This window comes from Gopherus evgoodei, chromosome 1 (genome assembly GCF_007399415.2).
Source record: "Gopherus evgoodei ecotype Sinaloan lineage chromosome 1, rGopEvg1_v1.p, whole genome shotgun sequence".
NCBI classification, from domain to species: Eukaryota; Metazoa; Chordata; order Testudines; family Testudinidae; genus Gopherus; species Gopherus evgoodei.
Genome location: NC_044322.1, coordinates 291,607,778 through 291,633,898, shown reverse-complemented (window position 1 = coordinate 291,633,898; position 26,121 = coordinate 291,607,778). Strand labels below are relative to the sequence as shown.

Sequence of the window (26,121 nt, the reverse complement as noted above, 5' to 3'; positions counted from 1 at the left end):
AACAGGGGCTGCTTGGACTTTGTCATAGACTTGCATAATGCTCTTCACTCAGCTATTGAATGGTTAAGACACTTAGACTAACACAGTTGACTTGATCGTCTAGATAAATGTAATCACAATATGTACATATATATGTAATGCACTCTAAATTGTCATTTATACCAAATAGTGGAGATTTGAGTTTGTAATGTGCATTTGTTTGCATGCCGTAGTGCAGTATGGTGACAATATGGTGACATTTGCAACAATCAAATGCTTGCTCTGCACTTGTGGCTTCTTGTCCAATGTTTATGCAAGTGGCATTTTCAATATGAAAGCTGTATATACCTCCTGACTTGGCTGTAAGCTCTGTGTGATACAGAAAGTTCATCTTCTGAATGTGATCTTTCTAGTGAAAAGGCCCTGGCAATAGCTGTAGAGCTTTGCCTAAAAACCACTCTGTTTTTACTTAATCTCTATCATTTAAAATAAACAGGTATGGTGACCTTCACTCCCTGCAGCAGGCAGGAGCAATAAAAATTTTATTAGAAGATCGTGTGCCACCTGGTTTCCTTATTTACAGCACTGTAGAAAATGATTGGTGCTTTTTATCCCTAGCCATGCTGGGCAAACTGTCACATCTGGTTACTATTGATTACTATTCCCCTGGCATGTTTTGAGATATGGAAAGTCAGTGCTTAGTACAAAGCTGCTATTGTAGCACACCAAAATACAAAAGGACAGATCCTTGCCCCCTCTCCAGCCTTTTTGTGCTGCTGTAGGGCACGAAGAGGCCAGAAAGCCACTATGAGCAGCCAGCTGCGGATTTTTGCAAGGTGAGGGGAATCCTGGGTAGCAAAGAGCCAGCATTATTGAATTCTACGTTACCACCATGACAATCTGTGTCCAGACACCCCAATGGGGGAACAGAAGATCTGAACCTCCAAAATGAGCAGTTGGGACCAACTGGTTGCATACTGCATAGTTGTACTATAGAAGTGAATTGAGTGGGGTCTTTTATAAAAACTTGTGATGTTCTGGACTTGGTCACTATGAACTGTGTATACAGCTCTGTATACTGTCGTTATGAATCTAGGTGTTTAAGAACAGAGAAAACTGTGCTCCTGATCGGTACTACAGTTTTATCATTACCTCACAATAAGGCGGAGGAGCAGCCAAGAGGGGAGAGAACTCAAGCCTGTTCTTTACCCAAAACCAACTTCAAGTGACCATGACCAGCCCAGGAAATGACAATGGTTGACCATTAATGTTAATGGAAAGACATTGAGACAATTGAGTATTTCCTCACCTTGTATAGCAGTAGTGACTGAAGGGAAAAAAACCTGCCAACCCTTTTAAAATGGAAGGGGTTTGAAGTAGGGGTAGTTAACTATTTTTTTGTCAAAGTCCAAATTTCTTGGTCAAGGTATAGTCAAGGTCCAGACTCCAGAGAAAACAATACCAATAATAATAATACTAAGTAAATAAAAAGATTTTTGGGTCCATTCAAAAGTGTCTGACTGTCCAGTTTTTGCCTATGGTCCGTCTATTGACTACCCCTGATTTGAAATGAAATCCATCTTTAATCTGAGGGACAGTCTCGAAGGCAGGAGGCTGTCTGTCAAGACTGGATTCCCCACTATGGCTAGGGACATGCTGGGAAACTGTTCAAAGAGAAAAGGTAGCTTATTCTAGAAAAGAGATTTGATCTAATATGGAAGTGCAAAGCCAGAAGGTGTCTTTGTATATTTTCTGTGAAACTTGTCTATGTTTGCTTTTCCTTACTATTTCATCTTTAAATCTGTGTTTTTTCTGTTAAATAAACCTTTTACCCCCTAGCAGGTCTCTGTTGTGCAAACTGTGTGTCTTGTGAGTGAAACCGTGAACTGATAACTGGGGGGGTTGGTTTCATGCCTTTGGGGTGACAAACCAGAGGGGAACAGTCCGAGTATCTGTTACTTTAGAATTTAGGGAGGATGCTGTGGTAAGACTTGGGACTGGAAGGTCTGTTGGTATCACTCTGCAAGGAGTAACTAGGCTAATGGAGGTCAGGGTAAGGCCTTGTGCCTGTGGGCAGGCTGCTGATCAGAGATCTGAGCCATAGCAGGACAGCATTAAGACACCCCAAAGTTACCTGGGCAGGCAGTTGCAGAACCCCTTACTGCTCTGGGTGAACCTCAAAATATCACAACCACCTTCTGTGCCTCTGCACTGACAATGTAACTGGGACAAAGGGAATGTGGCTGGAGTGCTGCTGTGCTCCAGGGACACTGGGTGCTGAACTAGCCCATCATGGGTGGTGTGTGAACCCCCAGTTTGGGGAGTCTAGCCCCCTGCCCCAGCCCTTCTGCACAAGGCCCTGCCACTTCTGTCTGAAGTCCTGTCTCCACTCTACCCCCCTGCTCTTGCCCGCCAGGCCAGAAGGGCTCCAAGCTCCACAATGTGGCTGGGGTTGTAGTGGGGAGCATTAGCAGAGGTTTGGGGACACTTAGCCTCCCCCAGCCTCCATGACGTGCCGCCTATGCAGCCGAATGGGACTCTAAAGCTGTTCTACACTGTTCCAGGACCAGGGTTGGTGCAGAATTGACTCTCAATGTCTCCATTGTAGAAACAGCTCTTTCGTGGCTCTCCTTTTAACACACATCCATCCCCCAACTTTTCCTAGCTGCAGCTAAGACTTATTGGGCACAGTTGGAGATTGAGCTCAGAACCTTTTGAGTTTACTCTGGAACATGATCCAGCTTGTGAGATTAATGGTATAGCAAATGAATAAGCTCATTGTATATTGACAAAGGTATTTCTAAAGTGTTTTTGAAATACAGTTGTTGATGTGTTGATTGCTATTGTTACACGTTCAAGTCATGAGCTGTCAAGGAATTATGAAATATTTTTATCCTATGACATTTTATATTTATCTCTCCATAGGGGAAGCCTGTGGGAACGCCAGATGCTGGTGCTTACTTCCGTGTGCTAGCAGAGCATGGAGTGGCTGCCTTTTTTACTGCACCAACTGCAATTAGAGCAATCCGTCAGCAGGACCCTGAGGCAGACTTGGGAAAACAATACTGTTTGACAAGGTGAGCTAAGGATACGTTGGAAATTGTTTGTTATAGAAATAAACTTGATAGACTGAGGAGAGTATAATGTCTAGAGCTTTGAACACTTAAGCAGTAGAATATAAATATATAAAATACCAACTATTTTATTTATATATGTGTAAATGTGTACAGAGCATGTGTGATATATAAATAATCTACATATATTACACAAAATTAATATTAAAATAATATTAAGGTTGCAAAGTCAGGCACGCAAAAAATAAGGAGTGCCTCAGTTAAAGTTGCCTGTGCAACCTCCTAGTCTTTAATTATGTCATCACATACTGCTTTTTCTACAAGACCATTCAGTGCACAGCATGGCCAGAGCTCACTTAATGAGCAGCTAATCAGTGTGTTGTTTTGTCCTTGTGTTCATTATGTTGTGCTAGGCCTTATTTACTCCACACTATTCAAAACCTGCTCTAAAGACAGATTTATAATTTCCCGATGGGCTTTTCTATGGTGCTTATCAGGATAGCATTTGGGAGGCATGCAGATGCTAAGTATTTTCACATGATCTCTGTGCAGTGAGGAGGTGATACTTTTCCCATTTTACAGTTGGGGAGCTAAGATACAGAAAGATTAAAATAATAAGTGTACACTAATTTTGGGTGCACAATCTGAGCAGGCTGAAACCTGATTTTTCAGAGTTCCTAGCATTGTATGGCACTCTCATGTTCAAAGTACAGTTCGCACTGAATTCAGTTGCAGCTGTGAGTGTGCAGTACTTCTTCAAATTGAAGTCTCAAGTTGGGCACCCAGAAATTAAGGAACACACGGTTATGACTACCTGTGAAAACTTTGGTTTAAGTGACTTGCCTAACACCATATAGGAACTCTGTTGCAGAGGCAGGGATAGAATCTCCAGAACAACATTAACCGTGCCTTAACCATGAGACTTTCCTTTCTCTTCCTGCAATCCCCTGCCTCATTCACTTATAGGTAAGGCTAAGATTTTGTCATGGTTATTTTTAGCAGAAGTCACGGACAGGTCATGGGCAATAAACAAAAATTCACAGAAGCCATGACCTGCCTGTGACTTTTTCTGCTGTGGCTCCATGGTTCCCTGCCACCATGGTGGCTGGGAGCTGTGGGGCCAGTTGCCCCTCATAGCTGTTGGGAGTGCAGGGTGACCATATTTCCCAAAGAGAAAATGGGACACTCCCAGTCTCTCGCCTGAGGCATCTGCCTTCCCCTCCCATGTTCTCCCCCATCCCTGCACAAGGCTGTTACCCATCACTGGAACCCTGGAGGCGGGCCCCCTCAGGAGTCTGTCACCTTATTGCCTGTGGTTGCTGTTGCCTGTCCCTGGAACCCCACTGGCTGCTAGTTCCAGATTCCCTCAGCCCTTGGGACTGAAGCAGAGAATGTTGGGGATGTCTGTGGAAGTCAGGGATTCTGTGACTTCCAAGACCTCCATGACATAAACATAACCTTACTTATAGGTAACCTTCCAACTTCTGCAACCAATGAAGCAGGGATCCTACAGACAAGTTTCCTTTACTACACAGCCTTGATTGATTCCTAGAGTACTGTCCATCTTGTACATTGAATGAAGCAGGGGTCCTATGAAAAAATAGTATGTGATCATGTAATTAAAGATTGTATCATAATGCATGTGCACAAGAGGGCAAATTAAGGTTGTTGAGAGTGGGGAAAACACTTAGAGCTAGTCAAGGCACTATCTTTCAGTTGTCAAGATAATATTAGATGATGATAAATTGTATAGTCAATTGCTTAGCCACTCTTTGGTTTGTTATGAAATATACTCAAGAGACCACATAATCAGTGTCAGTCAGGTTTATTGCTACAATCCCATAATAATATAATTCAGGAAAAGGGTTCTGTAGGATACTAATCTCTGGGAAGCTGTCTTGTGCACTGGCGTTACATTCACCTCATGCAGAAGGTGTGTTCCCAGAGTTACACATTTCAATTGGTAGTATTTTTAAAATGATTTTGCAAGTTACACATTTCTTTACATCCATCAGTTGGCCCAGTTCTTTAACTTGTTGTTCTGTTCCTTTCCTTATTTTTGTCCTGAATACAAACATTCCAGGTATTGGTCTGTGAAGATACCTTCTAGGTTTGTACCATGGTAGAGCAATCATATATCTTGTCCTCTTCCTTTGGGATATTCCAGCACTGGCCTGTGAGAATAACTCCCTACCTGTTGCTATGGTAAAATACTCATAAATCCTGATCCTAACAGGTTTCCTACCTACTTAATCCAAAAATTACTTCAAGTAATGCAGATGTTATGGGATATATAGTACAGGATTATAGAAAAGGAGTAAGCCAATTTAGGCTATTTAACTACAATAATATTTGTTCTTAATGCATACTAATATATATACTATATTATACCTGTCCATAGTCTCTAGGAACATTTAGAAAGAATTAATAAAAATCCATAATACATCTACCAATTTATGTTAGTAAATGCAAACTAAATCCCCAGCCAACCCCTTCAGACAACAGTTTGGAGACAAAGGTGGAGATCTTGCTAGGGACACCACTCTCCCTTGTCAGGTAAAACTGGAGTACGAATTCTGGAGTGGATGGCTCTCCACTGAAAATACACCTGGGCTTTCAGGAAATGGTATAAATAGAGAGGAATGTTTTCTTTTGTACTTAGGAACAATGCCAAAAAAGTACATGCTGTATCTGTCTTCCAAGATTGGATCCTAAATGCACTGATCCAAAGCTTTATGTGGCTTAATTCTTCTTCAGTGCATTTAGGATTGAAGTCCTAAAAGCTTAATTACATTGATTTATAAGTCAGGAATCCAGGTTTCGGAAACAACGGTTTAGGACATGTTCACTTAACACAGTGGTCACAAGATTTCTTGCATATCAAGTTCAAGGAGCAAGACTTCAATAATAAATGCAATGACATATTGTAATCATTAAGGTTTAGGAGTGATTAAAATATAAAATTGTTCATATCAGGACTTTTTTCATATGTATACATAAATAGTGTTCTGCATCACTTACACACTTTTGATTTACTCTTCAGTAGGAGAAAATAATTAATTCCATATTTATTTTGCTTTAGTCTATTTAGCTGTGACACTCATAGTACCTTTCCCAGACAGGAAGAAGAGCTCTCTGTAGCTGTAAAGCTTGTCTCTCTCACCAACAAAAGTTGGTCCAGTCAAAGATACCTCACTCACCTTGTCCCTCTAACTTTAGGCAAGTCTTTGTAAAGTTTTCTCTGTACATTTATGTCCCCATCTGTAAAATGAGGATACCTTTGTGATACTTAAGAGCTTGTCCTCACTGTATTGTTAGCTCAAGCTATAACTTGAGTTTTGCCCCTAACCTGACTCTCGTGCGCGCACACACACGTCTAGCTCAAGCTACATGGTGTTTTAAGTTCAAACTATCTGGCCCATTCAGGGAAGGGTGCAAGAGGTTGGGCGGGGATGCTTGAGGCTCCAGTTATGCAGTAGTTAGAGTTATAACAAATCATCAGCTGTTAGCAGAATCACTCTGTGCTGCTAATCAAGTGTGTCTGTTTTAGTTTGAGTGTGGTCATTCTAACTCAGGGGTTTTCAACCTTTTTTCAACTTTGTGGACCCCTAAACAATTTCGAATGGAGGTGCAGACCTCTTTGGAAATCTTAGACATGGTCTGCAGACGCCCAGGCATGCACAGATCACAGGTTGAAAATCACTGTTCTGTAGTAATGACAACCTTTCACAGACCACTTAGACATAATCTGTGGACCCCCACGGGTCCATGGACCACATGTTGAAAACCAGTACTCTAATTCCAGGTGGGCTTGCTCAGGTGGACAAGCCCTTAGTTTTTTAATGTTTTCACGGTATAATTGGGAGATTTATTTTAATTCATTATAAAACCCCCAAGATGCATGGATGAAGTTTGACAGAATAAACACAGGCTGATAAATTTAGGTGCCCATGTTTAGGTTTCAGAGGTGATGTGACTCTGCACCTCTCCTTTGCCCTTGGGTTCCAAAATATAGAGTTAGGTGCCTAATTATAGGTTTCCAAGTTTGAAACATTTGCTCTGTTTCTACTTTAATCCATTCATGCTGTCTTGTATTGCCTGCCTCTTTTGAACAAACTTAGAAACTTCCTCATCTGTCCACCTGCTTCAACTTGCCACAGGTTGCTTTTTTCATGGCTGCAAAATGATATATATATAAATTAGACTTAACTCTGATCCTTGTGGCAGTTATAGTCATCTTTCTCCATCTTGAACTGCTATATAAAGTACTCTCTCAAGTCATTGTTAATTCAGAGGATGGACACTGCTGACCCCTAACTGATAATCACTGGTCTCTTTAGAACTGCACAAGCTGTTTTTGTTGTTTTCTCCCACCCTATTAACTTTTGGCTACTACTAGAATATTGCCTAGCATGTAGAGCTATGCTGTGAATGGAGCCAAAGACTCATGTCCATGGAGAGGAAATCACTGTTACAACCAATAGTATTAATACAATTAAGATTAATTGTTTTAGTTAATACAGCTTTTGTTATTCTTTGGAATCGTGCCTCCTGAGATGTTTCCTTTTACAAATAATTAGATTGCTCCACTGAACTGGAGTAAAAAATAATTTTGAAGAATAACATCTCATTTGGTGAGCTCAGTTTAATTTGTGAAGGAATTAAGTTTTTATTATAAATCTATTGGGGTGGAACATTGCTATAAGCTTCCTCACAGCAGGATCCTGCTAATGCTGCAAAGAAAGGAATACTGCTATGAGTCATCTCAACCTCCTTTCTCTCTTGGGTTGTTATCATTTACAATAATGGAAATGTTGCTGTACACGAGACATTTTGTCCAGTGTGTTACAGTGAAACTCACTGAACGATGACTAATAAAGAATTATAGTGCCAGACAAACTTAGTGCTCATTAATGTATATAATTGATTGTCAATTTTTTGTAAGGGAAATGTCTATGAAAATAGTACACTGTTTGACACAAAACCATATTCTTCAAACATGAAGCATAATGTTCATGTGACTTTATTATTTGATTAAAATACTCTACATCAGTGGGACATGCATGATGAGCATCACACACATTCTCTTGCTCACTTCTCAAAAAAAACAACCAGCCAAAACAAATAAAAACATTATCAGGAGAAATGCAGAACCCTGAATTCACGTTCACCAAAAAGATCTTTTATCTTGTAAAAGATAAACAACTTTCAGATATTTTGTATGTATTTGTAATGTTTATGTGCCTAATCCTGCACACACATATGTGTATAATTTTATTCACACAAGTATCCTATCAAGGTCAATGTGACTACTCGTGTAAGTACAGTTACGCAGTCATTTATCTTTTATGTATCTCTCATTTATCTTTTATGTATCTCTCATTGACGTACTTAGACCTTCTCACCGCAGTGTCTTCACTCCCGTACTGCACCATGAGAGGCACAAGCAGAGTTGACAGGAGATGGGTGGTGGAGTATGGGAGTTGATGGGAGAGCACTCAAAGGTCGATTTATCACATCTAGACTAGATGCGATAAATCGACCCCCGCTGGATTGAGCACTGCCTGCCGATCCAGTTGTAAGTGTAGACATACTCTAATTGTCTGTGGACAGATACAGGGTATAAAAACAAGCACATGAAAAGTGGTGTATAAATTATTCGGAAATGAGAAATGCATGTGATATATTATAACAATGGGACTATGCACGTGAGTAAAGTTACTGTGTAAGAATTTGCATAAGACCTGTAGTCTGCTAGTATGTTCTAAGTTCTAGATCCTAAATAATATTTTGTGTTGTAGGGACTTATTTAAAAAGCACTTTAGTTCACCTTCAAGTCCTTACCATACTGAAGGGGGAGTGAAATAAATTTGTAGTGCTTCATGAGGCATGACAGCTTGTGACAAAGTATATGATAAAACATGATGTTAAAAGATTGTGTGGGTTTAATACATAGTTATATAGAACTGTTTAATCTAATAATAATAATATAAATGCAAATAGTGCCTATTGCTTCTGCCAAAAGGTGCATCTGTTTCTGCTGCAGTTTGCTAGAGAACATCCTCCAGATGAATAGAATTCTAATACATGCTATGATGTCAAGTACGTACAGCATCAATTGAGTGTTTAATGTGCATGCAGCATGTTGTTCAGCAAAGAGGTGGCTATAATAAGTGTGCTACCTTATTGTACTATTTGAAAATCTAAATGATTTGTAAACTCTTAGAGTATGGAACCTTCAACAGAGTTTCAAATGCTATATATATCGTCTCCATTGTTGTTTGCCTCTGAAATTTACAGGTTGCTTTTAGGCCAATCTCTCTCTCTGTCCCTCTCCTATGTCTCACAGAATTTACAAATTTTCCAAGTATTATTTTTATTTCATATATAACTTAGAAGATTTGCTTTAAGATTATTCATGCACATTGGTTGTACTTCTGGGAAGGGGTTTATCTTCAGTAGTTGCTAGAAATACCATTTTGAAATGACTGGTTCAGTTAAGGTTAGAAAATTATTGAAAACCAACCTTAAATTGGAACACTGTTTACAACTTTAACTATAGAGAGACTACTGGTCTTTCCATAAAACATCTTAATTTCTGTGTAATTGGTTTCTTATTGTCTCTGATACTTTTTCTGCTCCTTTTTGGTATTTCCCCATCATTTCTTGACTTCTTTTCCTGTTTACACAGAGTCAGAGGTGACCATGTTTCTTTGCCATTCCTTGCAGTCCATGGTACAGGTTTGTAGGCTTGCAGGTCCAGGCTTTTTGTCTTCAAACTTCTCTTGACAGAGTCTTTCCAACATATTCTCAGTCTTTCTTTCTTTCTGTTCGCTTCCTCCCATGTTTTCTTTGCTTGTCGTCATTCTCATCACATGTCAAGCTCACTTCAAATGTGCCAGCCTATCTGTCACTGAGAGTCCCAAGTTAATCTTCCTCCTGCTTTCTTCCCTGTACACTCTGTCTACCCTCTGCATGCTAGCCATTCTCCTCAGTATATTATTGTCTACTACTTACCTCCTTTTCTTCCATCTCTGTAAGGCCCACCTTTTCCAAACCATACGCAGGGGGACAACCATGCAGCATACACTGTTCCTTTCAGTTAGTTACTTAGTTACGCATCCCACAGTACTTCTGTCACGTTTTTCACTGCCGCCCGTGCACATTAGTTTCTTGTTTTCACTTCTCCAGTTCTTTCTCCGAAGGCACTAAATGTACTTCACAAGTACACTTTCTTTCTTCTGATTCAGTTTTTCTCCTGAAACGTCAGTCAACCTCTCTTCTTCCACCTTCCCTACTTGCATAACTCCAGTGTTCTTTGTGTTTGCCTTCAAATACAGATGCCCACTCTGATACCATATTTACCAGTTTGTCTTTGCTATCAGACAAAAGGGCCAGCATACATTCATTTTCTCTGTGGCTCCACAGTCCTGCTTCTTCTACTAATAAACTCCATAACTGGAAGAGAAGTGGACTCAGCACACCGCTTTGTCTCCCACATCACCTCAGAACTCTCTGAAATTCCATGTATTGTTAACACCTTAGCTTGTGATCCTTGGTGCAGTTCTTTTGTCATCTCCACTTCTTGAAGTCCCTTTCCTGTCCATCTCAATATGCCAAACACCAGTTCCCAAGGAACCAGAACACATGCTTTTCTCAGGATTAGTCAGTACTGCATAGCAATTAAATCCTCCATTTATCATACTTTCAAATTTCTGTCTCATTACAAATATTGTGTTTATAGTACTCTTTCCCTTCTGAAAAGCTATGTTGCTCCTATAGTTTCCTATACCTTGCGTCTCAGTCTTGCTTCCAAAATTCTCTCAAGGGCTTTGAGAACAGGATGATGCCCCAGTAGGTGTTTCGATAATCTGCATCATCCATATCCTTTCAAAAAGGCACAATCAATCCCATTCTTCAGTCATCTGGTATCCTACCTTGGTCTAATAAATCACATATCTGTGAAGCCATGTTATTCCAGTATCTCCAGTGGCCTTGATCATATCAACAATATTTATGTTAACCAATTGCTTTACCAGTCTTCCTCTTGTCCAGTGCTGCTTCTACCTCCTCTGTAGAGATCAGTATCTTTTGAGACTTCCTGATACTTGGTGGTGCTTGCATTTGCAGCTTTCACTTCTCATTTAACAGCCTATGAAAATGTTTTCCATACCTCTACCATCTCCACAGAGTCACTCACCACACAATTCCCATTCTTCTCACATAAAGAATTCTTCATACCTTGTGCTTCATTGTTTTTCTGTTTGTCCAGCCCCGAAACCAATTTCCTGCCACCATCTTCCTCCAGCTTTCAGTATCATTCCTCTTTGCCACCATTCTTACCTTAGCCAACTGCCTTTTTAGCCTTAATTTTTGCTTGCATTTTTGATTCTCATGATCCCGAGCTGCTTCCTCAAACTCTCTGAATTATTCAGTCTTTCTTTTTAACTTCTCTTTTATATCAGACTTCCACCACCAGCGTGTTCTTTCTGAAAGCACCCCATCTTACCACTCATTCTGGCACATTACCTCTGCTGCTTTGATGAAATATTATTTAAACTTCCTCCATTCTCCCTCACTGTTCTTGTCAAAGTATGAAAGCCTTCCTTTACTTTTTGGCAGAACTCTTTCTCTCTCCCCCGCCCCCATTTACATAACCACCAATGCAATTTCTTCCTCAGCATCATCTTCTTTCCTGGTTTCTCAGGCTACAATTTTTTTTAGCTTATACTTTTGTTGTTCTGTCACATAATCTGTCAATATAACCTTTTTGTCTTTCACCATTTTCATATGTTCTCTTCTTATCAAAATATAGTCCACCTGGGGCATGCTTTTTTCACTGTAGCTTGTCACCAGGTGGGATTCTTTTTTCGAACCATGTATTTGCCACTGAGAACCCATTAAACAAACAGTGCTCAACCCATTTCTTTCCTTCTGACTTTTTTTTTTAACCAAAGCTAGATTTACCCACCATTCCGTCCACTGGGCACCCTTCACCACATGGCAGTTTTAATCACCACTCTCAGCCATGACCGCTAACTCTGCCAGATCATTTCTGAAGCTCTCTGTCTCTTCCATAGTTCTACCTTGTTTAGGAACATATGCTGACATAACACACACAAGCCTACTCTCTATCTTCAATGTTCTGCCATCCATTGGTCTCCTTTATACCCTTATGAAAACCTCAGCAATCTCCAGGCTCATAATCAGAGCTCCTTTTTGGTATATTGTATTGGTTTTGTAGCTATTGACACTGTACACAATTTCTATATTGTACCTGTTTTGTTTTTAATACATTTTTATATTTGTTTACTTTTCTTGAATTGTTGAGCTAGTCATGGTGCCCAAGGCCTTCACATTTTGAAAAAGAGGCTATTTTAAAGTATTATATTAAGTAGTATACATTAATATCCATAGGAATGCATTTTCCATTCAGTAAGCTGAACCAGAAACACACTCTCCACCCTTCAACATCTTGGACATAGAACACATGTTTCTAAAGTTTAAGAGGAAATATATTCCTTTTCTGTTTTACCTTTCCTTATCAAGCATTAACATTTAAAATTTTTACCATTTTATTTAGGTTCCGAACATTATTTCTAGCTGGTGAACGCTGTGATGTGGAGACATTAGAATGGTCCAAAAAAGTCTTCAAGGTCCCAGTGTTGGATCACTGGTGGCAAACTGGTGAGCCTTTGCAATATTATTTGAAATTCTCTCTCTCCCTTCCCCTCACCAAGCTTTACAGACTTGATTCCTGTTTTCTGCAAAGCAGTCACTACAGGAGGATCCTTCCATCTACATGACTTTCTATTTATGTTTGCATGGGATCCTATTTCTTTAAGGATCCACTTATGCTTTTCTGGTTGGGGGTGGAAAGCAGTACATGTTTATTTTAAACACACGGTTTGCTAATGTGGAAAACAAAATATAGTGTTTTCTGATACCTGTGTTTAAAAGATTTAACATCATTATTATCATCACTGTATTTTCTGTCTGTAACTATATTATACATGTACATGTGTTATCCCCTCACACAAAACTTGATCTATTAGAGAAGCTTTTAGATTTATTTTATACACTTTCAGTCTATTTTATGCATGAAAAAATATGGCACACTGTAGGCTCCTCAGTTTTTGGTCATGTTCCGTTTGAACCTGATCCAACACCCATTAAATGACTACTATTGACTTCAGTGGGACCTGCATTGAGCCCTTAGATCACAATGGGAGAATCAAAAGCACCAGTGTATGTGTAACTGTGTGTCACAAATTCTGGTGAGAGTTAGACAGCTTGGTTCTGGCAGTTAGACTGAACAGCTATTTACCATAACTCTGAATGACGTGTGTGTGTCTCTTTATAATTTATATATAAAATTATCAGAATATATTAGAAAATCCTTATGCTTGTTTTTTTTTTGGATCCCTTTGTGCCAAGAATATTCCTTTCTGTTTCTGTGATCACTGTTTCATTATAGAATTTCACAGATCTTTGTATGAGGCAGAAAGCTTTCTGCCTGCTCCATGATGGGTGGCGTATGGAATGGGCATGAGGCGGGAAAATGTGGTTTAAGGATACAATTGCCTGGAATAGAGAAGTTTCTTTAGTTCTGATCTGATCTGATTTACCATATACAGTAAAACCAGTCTAGTGGGCTTAAAGTGCAGCTTATTTATATAAACGTTTCAACACTTGTGTGAGATATTCGAAAGAGAGTGGTGTTGCCTGTTACTTAATCCTTGTTCCTATTAGTTGATAAAAGTAAAAGTGTTACAGGATGGAGAGAGAACCTATTTTTTTCCTCCGGTACAACTTTAGTAATACTGAAGGATAGATTCATAAATAAAACAATCCCTTTTCATTTCTGATAGGTCTGAATAAAACTTGTGCCATTTTATACAGCTAGTGCACTCAAGCTTAAAGAAAAGGCTCCCTGATGTCTGAGAACAAACATATGTCATTCCTAGCAGGAGGATGTGTTTCATATTAGTTTTTTTTTAATGTAGAGAAATCTTACGATGATCCTATATCAGTCTGTTGTCACTTTGAAGAACATTTTATTAAGTGGATTTCTATTGTTGTGAAAGATTACTGATTCCTATACTAAATAAGTCTTCAATGCATTAAATCATATCCTGTGGAGATCCATTCAATTACATTTGAAAATTCTGAGCTTTGGAGCAAGACAGTTCATGCCAGATAATGCTGGATGTCTGCTGTAACTTAAGCAGGTGTTAGACAGTTCGTTTGGTCCTATGAATCAAAGTACATTTTATAAAAGTATTACAGAGCTACAGAATCTAATAGTTATGAATTACTGACAATCTGGCATAGAGAGAGAGGAAATCTCTCAGAGAGGCAAGTCTCTAGCCATTTAGGGCTTCGTAGGTCGATACCAACGCCTTACTCTCTACCTGCAAACCAACATGCAGCCAATGCAGATAAGAGCAGAGTCACAGATTCCAAGGCCAGAAGGAACCATTGTGATCATCTAGTCTGACTTCCTGTTTGACACAGGCCAGAGAACTTCCCCAAAATAATTCTGAGTGCATATCTTTTAGAAAAATACATCCAATCTTGACTTTAAAATTCAGTGATGGAGAAACTACCATAACCCTTAGTAAATTCATCAAATGATTAATTACGCTCACTATTAAAAAGGTAAGGTTTTTATTTCCAGTCTGTATTTGTCTAGCTTCAGCTTCCAACCATTGGATTGTAATTGTACCTTTCTACTGAAGAGCCCATTATCAAATATTTTTGCCCCCCATGTCGGTACTTATAGAGTGTAATCAAGTTACCTCTCAACCTTCTCTTTGTTAAACTAAATATATTGAGCTCTTTCATTCTGTTACTATAAATTGTGTGTTTCTAATCCTTTAATCTTTGTTGTGGCTCTTCTCTGAACCCTCTCCAGTTTATCAACATCCTTCTTGAATTGTGGGCACTAAACTGGACACAGTATTTCAGTCCCACCAGTGCAAAATATAGAAGTAAAATAACTTCTCTACTCCTACTCAAGATTCCCCTGTTTATACATGCCAGGATCGTGTTTTAGTTCTTTTGGCCACAACATCACTCTAGGAGCTCATATTCAACTAATTATCCACCAAGAGTCTCACGTTTTTTTCAGAGTCACTACTTCCCAGGGTAGAATCCCCAATCCGGTAAGTATGGTGTGCTCATAGCTGCCACCTTCTGCACTAACTTCAGTTTCCTAGATGACTTAAGGTGAAGTTCCATGTACAGCACATTGCTGTAGTGTAATATGAAAGTGACAATGTGATACCATAATAGCAAGGCCACATCTGAAAGGAATAGTTATGCCTTCTGGACCAGATGCAGATGAAAAAATGTCATGATTACCGCTGCTATGCAATCATCTAACAGCACTTGGGGTTACATCAGTACCCATAGACTGCAAACTTGAGTAATAAATGATAGAGAAACCCACCCTCATTTGTATGGCCAGATATAATTCTTGCCGTATGTTTGGGTTGTTTCCCCAGTCTTACCAATTTCACTTCCTTCTTGCCTAGGCTGAGCTTCAGCCAGTTATCCATGGGGCAGCATCTATCAAATGCTAGGTAAGGCATTTGAAAGCGTGGTTATCAGTGGCATATTAAAACACCATAGTACATATCTCCTTATTTGGTCTGTATGCACATTGGATGGAGTAGAAACAAAGAAGATGAAGCCCTGAGGGACCACTCTTTGACAGAAAAGCATTTGCCAGCGATGACCATCTGGAACTTCTTTAGGAGATAGGAATGAAGTCTGTAAACCCTAATGGAAGAAAATGAGGCAAGTCAACAGTGCCAATATGTATCAGAGGGGTAGCTGTGTTAGTCTGTGTCCACAAAAACAATGAGGAGTCCGGTGGCACCTTAAAGACTAACAGATTTATTTGGGCATAAGCTTTTGTTAAGGTGCCATCGGACTCCTCAGTGTCAGTATGGACACTTGATCTTTATCAGAAGATCATCTAGCAAGGCACCCAGAATACTCCACAGTCTGTACCCAGATTGACAGGGGTCAGGAAGATTTTGTACGTCAAAATGCTCTGAGAATTGTTTTGCCACAGGAATCTTAACCAAAAATGGAAAATTGTGATCCTGAGAAAAATCTGGCTATTATCATCAGCACCAAGTAATGGCCTCACAACAACTTCCTTTACAGAAATCAGCAACCTGTCCTACATAAGTCATTGGCAGTCTCCACCAGTTGGGGATGCTGTTCTTCCCTGCTTTCCTTGCTCAGAAAAGAAGCACTTGTTTGCAAAGCACAGATTGTAGCACAAAATATTCCTAATGTCTCTAGTATCTCAGGGAGCATCAATGGCCGTTAGCCAGAAAAGGCTTAATCGCTCTGCATCTGCTGAAGTGGATATTTCAGGCCAATCAATTTTCTCTTCAAAATAACATGCAATTTCCTCACAATGGGAGGTAGTCGCTTCAGTTGGAATAACCAAAGCTGTCCATTACTTGAAACAACTCTGCTGATCAGGAGTAAGCCAATGCTAAAAAAATGAATTCCTGTTTGCCTCATGCACAACAACTGCAAAAAGGCTCTAAAATTGTTATAGTGCTATTGGTCAGATCCAGTCCACTTCTTTCATTTGGTACTCTAGACATCTTTTCTTCTCACTTTATTTGTCAGAGACCACCTGTAAACCATGATGACTTATTAGAACGGAGCCAGGGAAGATGATATCTAGGGATTGGGTCATTTAATCAATAATGTATTTTTTGTTTTCTTTCAGTTGTTTTTTATAGATAGTTTTATGACACAATATATACACGTTTTATAAAAACAAGCATTAAATATATAATTTACATATCTTAGAAGACATGATTGTATGTGTTTGGAGTAGGGGAGGTTTGAGAGACCTGCCTATGGATGGGAGTAGTGCATTTGAACATTTTGTTCATCTGTGTATAGAGAAGAGATAATTTTGTTCTGGTTTTATGCATATATTAGTGCAGGTGCTTGGTTTTTGCATATTTATAGAAAAATAATACTTTGCATTTAAATAGCACTTTTCATATTCAAAGTGGTTGTTCAAACATGAGCTAATTAATTCTCATAACACCCCTGTGAGGTAGGTAAAGTGTTATCCCACCTTCACAGATGTGGAAATTGAGGAAGAGAGATGACTTGCCCCAAGCCACACAGCAAGTCATTACAGATTCAGGGTTACAGCTCAGAAGTTCCTGTGCTCAAAGAAAAAGTTTCCTGTCATGCTTACATATGTTTTGTTTTGTGTGTGTGAGTGAGTGATGGGTAATAGAAAAATACATTTGGGGTCCAGCATTACATGTATATTGGTGTTTTAAGGGAATATAATTTGCCTCTGCCCGGTTTTTCTAGTTAAACATTCCAAATAAATATCATGTAAGGTACTTTGATAAAAATATCTTTGAAGTATCCTAAATCTTTTAAAATTCAGGAATTATAATTGGTATGTCCAGTTTTCCAAGGAAGTACCCATTTTCCTTCGTATGGATACATGAGGAAATACTGAGAATAGATTACTCCCATTAGAGCTGGAACCTGGATTTTAGTAGAGGAATATAATTGTCACTCCAAGACCTCTTCATTGCTGTAATTAAAGAGGTGATGGTTGTGAAAGTTTGTATTAGAGAGCCTCCTTTGCATTGAGCTGTTAGTTATTCAGTGCCAGTAAAACAAAGATATGAAATGAAATTGTCCAATCATTTTTTCTGTCTTCAAGAAAGGTTAACAAATAAGATTTCCTTCTATTCCTATTAAATGTAAGAAGTAAGGCTCATTTGTCTTGTAGGTACAAGACAAGGAGATATCTGAGCTATCTGACTGAGAAGATATATGAGCCATTAGCAATTATCTTTGAAAAGTCACGGAAGAGAGGGGAGACATTCCAGAAGACTGAAAAAGGGCAAATAGAGTGCCCATCTATAAAAAGGGAAATAAGAACAATTACAGACCAGTCAGCTTAACTTCTGTATCTGGAAAGATAATGGAGCAAATAATTAAAAAATCAATTTGCAAACATCTAGAAGATAATAAGGCGATAAACAACAGTCAGCATGGATTTGTCAAGAACAAATTGTGTCAAACCAACCTGGTAGCTTTCTTTGACAGAGTAACAAGCCTTGTGGATGGAGGGAAGTGGTAGATGTGATATATCTTGACTTTAGTAATGCTTTTGATACTGTTTCACATGACCTCCTCATAAACAAACTAGGGAAATACAACCTAGATGGAGCTACTATAACGTGGGTGCATAACTGGTTGGAAAATCATTCCCAGAGAGTAGTTATCAGTGGTTCACAGTCATACTGGAAGGGCATAACGAGTGGGATCCTGCAGGGATCGGTTCTGTTCAATATCTTCATCAATGCTTTAGATAATGGCATAGAGAGTACACTTATAAAGTTTGCAGTCGACAGCAAGTTGGGCAGAGTTGCATGTGCTTTGGTATTAAAATTCAAAATGAACTGGACAAACTGGAGAAATGGTCTGAAGTAAATAGGATGAAATTCAATAAGGACAAATGCAAAGTATTCTACTTAGGAAGGAACAATCAGTTACACACATACAAAATGGGAAATGACCAGCTAGGAAGGAGTACTGCGGAAAGGGATCTGGTAATCATAGTAGATCACAAGCTAAATATGAGTCAACAGTATAATGCTGTTGCAAAAAAATTAAACATCATTCTGGGATATATTAGCAGGAATATTGTAAGCAAGACACGAGAAGTAATTCTTCCACTCTACTCCGCGCTGATTGGGCCACAGCAGGAGTATTGTGTCCAGTTCTGGATGCCATATTTCAGGAAAGATGTGGAGAAATTGGAGAAAGTTCAGAGAAGAGCAACAAAAATTATTAAAAGTCTAGAAAAATGACCTGTGAGGGAAGATTGAAAAAATTGGGTTTGTTTAGTCTGGAGAAGAGAAGACTGAGAAGGAAAAGACGGTTACTCACCTTTGTAACTGTTGTTCTTCGAGATGTGTTGCTCACATCCATTCCAGTTAGGTGTGCGCGCCGCGCGTGCACGTTCGTCGGAAACTTTTTTACCCTAGCAACTCCAGTGGGCCGGCAGGTCGCCCCCTAGAGTGGCGCCGCCATGGCGCTCTATATATACCCCTGCCGGCCCGCCCGCTCCTCAGTTCCTTCTTGCCGGCTACTCCGACAGTGGGGAAGGAGGGCGGGTGTGGAATGGATGTGAGCAACACATCTCGAAGAACAACAGTTACAAAGGTGAGTAACCGTCTTTTCTTCTTCGAATGATTGCTCACATCCATTCCAGTTAGGTGACTCCCAAGCCATACCTAGGCGGTGGGGTCGGAGTGAGAAGTCGCGGCCCGGAGCACCGCAGTTCCGAAGGCCGCATCCTCCCTCGACTGCTGGACCAGGGCGTAGTGGGAAGCAAAAGTATGGACCGATGACCAGGTCGCTGCCCGACAGATTTCCTGGATGGGCACACGGGCTAGGAAAGCCAGCGATGACGCCTGCGCCCTGGTAGAATGCGCAGTCACACGGCCTGCAGGGACATGGGCCAAGTCATAACAAGTCCTGATACAGGACGTAACCCAAGAGGATATCCTCTGGGAGGAGATAGGAAGACCTTTCATACGATCTGCTACCGCCACGAAAAGCTGGGGGGATTTTCGGAAGGGCTTAGTCCTGTCTATGTAGAACGCGAGAGCCCTACGGACATCCAGCGAGTGGAGCTGCTGCTCCCTGCCTGAGGAGTGAGGTTTTGGGAAAAAAACCGGAAGGAAAATCTCTTGGTTGACATGGAAGGCTGAGACCACCTTGGGCAGAAAAGCAGGGTGTGGTCTCAGTTGCACCTTGTCCTTGTGGAAGACCGTATATGGGGGGTCTACCACAAGAGCTCGGAGCTCCGACACCCGTCTAGCTGAGGTGACAGCCACTAGAAAGGCAGTTTTCCAAGAGAGGTAGAGCAGGGAGCAAGTAGCTAACGGCTCAAAGGGGGGCCCCATGAGTCGGGACAACACCAGGTTAAGATCCCAGGTGGGAGCAGGGGGACGGACGTTAGGGAATAAACGTTCCAGCCCTTTAAGGAATCTCGACACCGTCGGGTGAGAAAAAACGGAGCGACCGTCCGCACCCGGGTGAAAGGTGGAGATAGCAGCTAGGTGGACTCGCAACGACGATAAGGCCAGACCTTGCCCCTTGAGGGACAAAACGTAGTCTAATATTTCGGAAACCGAAACTTCCATAGGGCGGAGATTTCTCTCTACGCACCAACAGGAGAAGCGCTTCCATTTCGCTGAATACGTGGCTCTTGTGGACGGTTTCCTGCTGCTCAAGAGCACCTCTCTCACAGGCGTGGAGCATCGCAGCTCTGGGCCAGTCAGCCACGCAGGAGCCACGCCGCTAGGTGCAGCGACTGCAGGTCTGGGTGACAAAGGGTCCCGTGGTCCTGGGTAATCAGGTCCGGATGAAGGGGCAGGGGAACTGGGTCGGCTATGGCCAAGTCCAGCAGCATGGTGTACCAGTGCTGCCTGGGCCACGCCGGGGCTACCATGATCACGAGCGCCTTGTCCCTGCGCACCTTCAGGAGGACCTTGTGGACTAGAGGGAACGGGGGAAATGCATAGTACAGGTGGGTCAACCACCGGATGAGGAAGGCGTCCCCTATCGACCCCGGTTCCCTGCCCTGAAAGGAGCAGAATGCTGGGCACTTCCTGTTCCCCCTGGACGCAAAGAGGTCCACCCGGGGATAACCCCACCTCCGGAAAATGGAGAGAGCGACATCCGGGCGAAGGGACCACTCGTGCGACAGGAAGGATCTGCTCAGTCGATCTGCCAGAGTGTTCCGTACTCCAGGGAGGAAGGAAGCCCTGAGGTGAACGGAGCGGGCTACGCAAAAGTCCCAGAGACGTATCGCCTCGTGGCACAGGGAGGAGGACCTGGTGCCGCCCTGCTTGTTGATATAGTACATCGTCGTCGTGTTGTCCGTAAACACGGCGACACAACGACCCTGAAGCTGATGACAAAACGCTTGACAAGCAAGGCGGACCGCTCTCAACTCCCGTATGTTGATGTGGAGCCCCACCTCCTCCTGGGACCACAGGCCCTGTGTCCGCAGGGTCCCCAGGTGGGCCCCCCAGCCCAGATCTGAGGCATCCGTTGTCAGGGATACCGATGGCTGAGAGGGGTGAAAGGGAAGACCCGCACATAACACGGACTGGTCCAACCACCAGCCGAGAGAGTCCAAGACCTTCTGGGGGATTGTGACTAACATGTCTAAAGGTTGCCTTTGCGGCCTGTAACGGCTGATAAGCCACAGCTGGAGAGGCCTCATGTGGAGCCGAGCGTAGCCGGTCACAAAAGTGCACGCTGCCATGTGGCCTAACAGGGTTAGACATGTCCTTACTGACGTCAACGGGGCTGACCGCAACCGCTGAACGATCGCCGCCATGGTCTGGAACCGTTGCAGAGGCAGCGAGGCCCTGCCCATCGTGGCGTCCAAGACCGCCCCGATAAATTCCACCTTTTGCGTGGGCCTCAGAGTGGATTTGTCTGTGTTTATCAAGAGGCCCAGACTTGCAAATACGGCGGTGATCAGGCGGACATGGCTGCTGACCTGCTGCTCCGACGTGCCCCGAATCAACCAGTCGTCCAGATAAGGGAACACGTGGACACGGTTGCGTCGAAGATGCGCCACGACAACTGCCATGCATTTTGTAAACACCCTCGGGGCCGTGGACAGGCCGAAAGGGAGGACTGCAAACTGATAATGAAGAGCCCCCACAACGAAGCGGAGAAAGCGTCTGTGGCGCGGCCAAATGGCAATATGAAAATACGCGTCCTGCATGTCGAGGGCGGCGTACCAGTCTCCCGGATCCAGGGATGGAATAATGGTCCCCAGGGATACCATGCGGAACTTCAACTTCACGAGGTATTTGTTGAGTTCTCGCAGGTCGAGGATAGGCCTGAGGCCCCCCTTGGCCTTGGGGATCAGAAAGTAGCGGGAATAAAACCCCTTGCCTTTCTCGTTTTCCGGAACCGCCTCTATGGCTCCTTTGCTGAGGAGCGTCTGCACCTCCTGTCGAAGGAATTGCTCGTGAGAGGGGTCCCTGAAGAGGGACGAGGAAGGAGGGCGGGAAGGAGGAAACGAAACAAACTGCAGGCGGTATCCCGTCTGCACCAGGTTTAAGACCCAGCGGTCCGATGTTATTTGGGACCACGCCGGGAGGAAAAACGAAAGGCGGTTTGAAAACGGGGGGAAAGGATCCATAGGGGAAACTGCTACAGCGCCCTCGGGCGCACCTTCAAAATGAAGGCTTAGGACCAGGCGGGGGTTTCGAGGAGCCTTGGTTCTGCCCCCCTTGGTTCCCAGACTGCCTGCGCCTGCCGTTCCTGCCGCGGCGCCTGTAAGGGTCCTGCCGCTGGCGGAACTGGGAAAACGGCCTACGGTACGGCTGCTGCTGTGGCCTAAAGGGTCTACGCTGCGTCACGGGGGTGTGCATCCCGAGGGACCGCGCAATGACCCGGTTGTCCTTCAGACTCTTGAGTCTGGGGTCTGTCTTTTCCGAAAACAGGCCCTGGCCTTCGAAAGGAAGGTCCTGTATCGTGTGCTGGAGCTCTGGCGGAAGGCCGGAAACCTGCAGCCAGGAGATGCGACGCATCGTAACTCCCGACGCGAGGGTACGGGCAGCCGAGTCCGCAGCGTCCAAGGATGCTTGTAAGGCCGTGCGCGCGACCTTTTTGCCCTCGTCCAGGATGGCCGTAAACTCCTGGCGAGCATCCTGTGGCAGCAGCTCTTTAAATTTGTCCACTGCCACCCAGGAGTTAAAAGCGTACCTGCTCAGCAGGGCCTGCTGATTAGAGACCCTGAGCTGCAGGGCCCCAGCCGAATATACCTTACGGCCAAGGAGGTCCATCCGCCTGGCCTCTCTGGATTTGGGGGCCGGAGCCTCCTGGCCGTGACGCTCCCTATCGTTCACCGACTGCACCACCAGTGAACCGGGAGTCGGGTGAACGTGCAAGTATTCATACCCCTTGGAAGGGGCCATGTACTTTCTCTCGACTCCTTTCGCTGTCGGAGGGATGGAGGCCGGGGACTGCCAGATAGTATTGGCATTGGCCTGAATGGTCCGTACAAAGGGCAGGGCGACCCTGGTGGGAGCATCCGAAGAGAGGATGGTAACAATCGGGTCCTCTATCTCCGAGACCTCCTCTGCCTGCAGACTCAGGTTTTGGGCCAACCGCCTGAGGAGGTCCTGGTGCGCCCTGAGATCCAGCGGGGGGGGACTGTTGGAGGAGGTACCCGCCACCGCCTCATCCGGGGAGGAGGATGAGGAGACCCCAGGCACGATAGTGTCCAACTGAGGGTCTTCCTCAGCCCTCGCCTCTACCTCCGGAGCCACAGCGGAGTCCTGCTGTTTGGACCCTTCCTCCGCCTCCGGGGAGGGAGGGGGGCGAGACAAGGAGGCTTCAGGGGCCCTACGCTCCGCATTCGCCGGTGTGGGAGGGAGCTGCTGGGGGCCCTGGGCCTGATGGTATGCCCAGGGTGTCCAGAATCCCCACTGTGGTGGGCCTTGGTCTTCCAGCGGCGGATCCCCGAAGAGCGCCGCCTGCCGGTCGGTGCCGAGCGCATACGCACTGTCCGCCTGCGAAGATACGGACGGCTGTCTCGAGGGCCACGGCGGGGCCGACCCCGGATGGTACGGGCCGGCGCGGGTCGGCACGGAGGATCGTCTCGGTGCCGGGGACCGGTGCCGGGAGTCGTATCGGTGCCGGGATCGGGACCGGGACCTGGATCTGTCACGGTGCCGGGATCCTGATCGGTACCGGGTGTCGCTTCGGTAGCGGGACCTGCCACCGGCTCGGTGCCGGGAGGTCGACCGGGACCTACCACCGGCTCGGCGCCGGGAGGTCGACCGAGACCGGGACCTGCCACCATCTCGGTGCCGGGAGGTCGACCGGGACCTACCACCGGCTCGGCGCCGGGAGGTCGACCGAGACCGGGACCTGCCACCAGCTCGGTGCCGGGAGGTCGACCGGTGCGGCGAGTAGCGATGGGACCTGCTCCTGGAGTCGCGGTGCCGGTGACGCCGACTGGAGCTTGACCGCGACCGTCTGGAGGTCGACCGTTGCCGCGAGTGCGACCGGTGCCGCTGAGGGGAGCGGTGCCGGGACTGCGAGCGGCGTCGGGATCTGGAGCGCCCAAGACGTCGGGACCTAGATGGCGAAGGACTGTCTCTGGGCGGCGCCGACATCATGGGCTTGCCCCTGGACACGACCCGCACCGGAGGTACCGGGGGTGGCAGCCGAGTGGGCTCCGTCAGGGCAATAAGGTCCCGAGCCGAGGCGAAGGTCTCCGGTGTTGATGGGACCACTATCTCAACCCCAGATCTCATGGGGGAGCTCGGCGGCACCGGACTCAATGGACCCGCCGGGCCCGGAGTCAACGGTGCTGACGGTGCCGGCGGTGCCGCGGCCGATGTCGAGGCCGGGCGCTCAAGCCGGGTCTGCCTGGCCGGAGTAGCAGACTTCGACGGCCTAGGCTGTGATTCCGGTGCCGGAGAAGGTCGGTGCCGAGGAGTCTTCTCGGTGCCGGAGCGATCCGGTGCCGGTGCCGAGACCACGGTCCGCGAAGTCGACGGGTCAAGTGCCGCCTCCATTAGGAGAGTTCGGAGCCTCTGATCTCTCTCCTTTTTTGTCCTCGGCTTGAAAGCCTTACAGATGCGGCACTTGTCAGACCTGTGCGATTCCCCGAGGCACTTCAGGCACGCTTCGTGGGGATCGCTGGTGGGCATGGGCTTCTTGCAGGCCGCACACTGCTTGAAGCCCGGCGAGACAGGCATGAGCCTGGCGCCGGGTGCCGGGAAGGGCTAAGCCCCCGGCCAAGAACTATTTAACAACTATTGACTAAACTACTTACTTAACAACACTAATTAACAACTATATAGAACTAGAGATAAGCGATTGAAAACTAGGAGAGCTAGGGACGTGGAGGACAGCTATGCCGCGCTCCACAGTTCCAACGACCGACACGGCGGTAAGAAGGAACTGAGGAGCGGGCGGGCCGGCAGGGGCATATATAGAGCGCCATGGCGGCGCCACTCTAGGGGGCGACCTGCCGGCCCACTGGAGTTGCTAGGGTAAAAAAGTTTCCGACGAACGTGCACGCGCGGCGCGCACACCTAACTGGAATGGATGTGAGCAATCACTCGAAGAAGAACATAACAGTTTTCAAGTACATAAATAGTTGTTTCAAGAAGGTGGGAGAAAAATTGTTGCTCTTAACCTGTGAGGATAGGATAAGAAGCAATGGGCTTAAATTGCAGTAAGGGCGGTTTAGACTGGACATTAGGAAAAACTTCCGAACTGTCAGAGTGGTTAAGCACTGGAATAAATTGCCTAGGGAGGTTGTAGAATCTCCATCATTGGGGATATTTAAGAGAAAGTTGGACAAACCCTGTCAGAGATGGTCTAGATAATACTTAGTCCTGCCTTGAGTACTGGGGACTGGACTAGATGACCTCTCAAGGCCCCTTCAAGTCCTATGATTCTATAATATAGTTTCTTAAAGAAATCTCTCTACCTGCAAATGTAATGTCTGCTCAAAGAGGTCTGCAACTTATTCACACATACACCTCTACCCTGATATAACGTGGTCCTCGGGAACCAAAAAATCTCACTGCCTTATAGGTGATATCACGTTATATCGGGTACTGTCCAGTATGGTGTACCGGCAAGAGCCACTACTCTGTGCTGGACTAGACCAGCTTCCCCAGCGGTGATTTAAAGGGCTCAGTGCTCCAGCAGCTGCACGGAGCCCCGGGCCCTTTAAATCACTGCCGGAGCTCCGCCAGCAGGGCTCAGGCAGGGATTTAAAGGGCCCAGGGCTCCCCGCAGCGGTCAGAACCTCTGGCCCTTTAAATCACTGCCCGAGACCAGATGCTGGAGCCCTGACGGGGATTTAAAGGGCCCGGTGCTCCAGCTGCTGTGGGGAGCCCCTGGCCCTTTAAATCACCGCTGGAGCTCTGACAGCAGGCCTCAGGCAGGGATGTAAAGGGTTTGGAGCTCCCTGTAGTGGCCAGAG

General features: G+C 44.7%; 1 protein-coding gene across 3 annotated transcripts in view; it reads left to right on the top strand.

The window, feature by feature from the left end:
* The window catches only part of ACSS3 (acyl-CoA synthetase short chain family member 3), a 180,455-nt gene that overhangs the window by 90,833 nt on the left and 63,501 nt on the right, over window positions 1-26,121 (top strand). For all 3 annotated transcript variants that reach the window (XM_030548632.1, XM_030548631.1, XM_030548633.1), the window contains 2 exons: window positions 2,905-3,056; window positions 12,637-12,740. In XM_030548632.1, coding sequence (XP_030404492.1) covers window positions 2,905-3,056; window positions 12,637-12,740 — 256 coding nt within the window. The remainder of the gene's footprint in view (window positions 1-2,904; window positions 3,057-12,636; window positions 12,741-26,121) is intronic.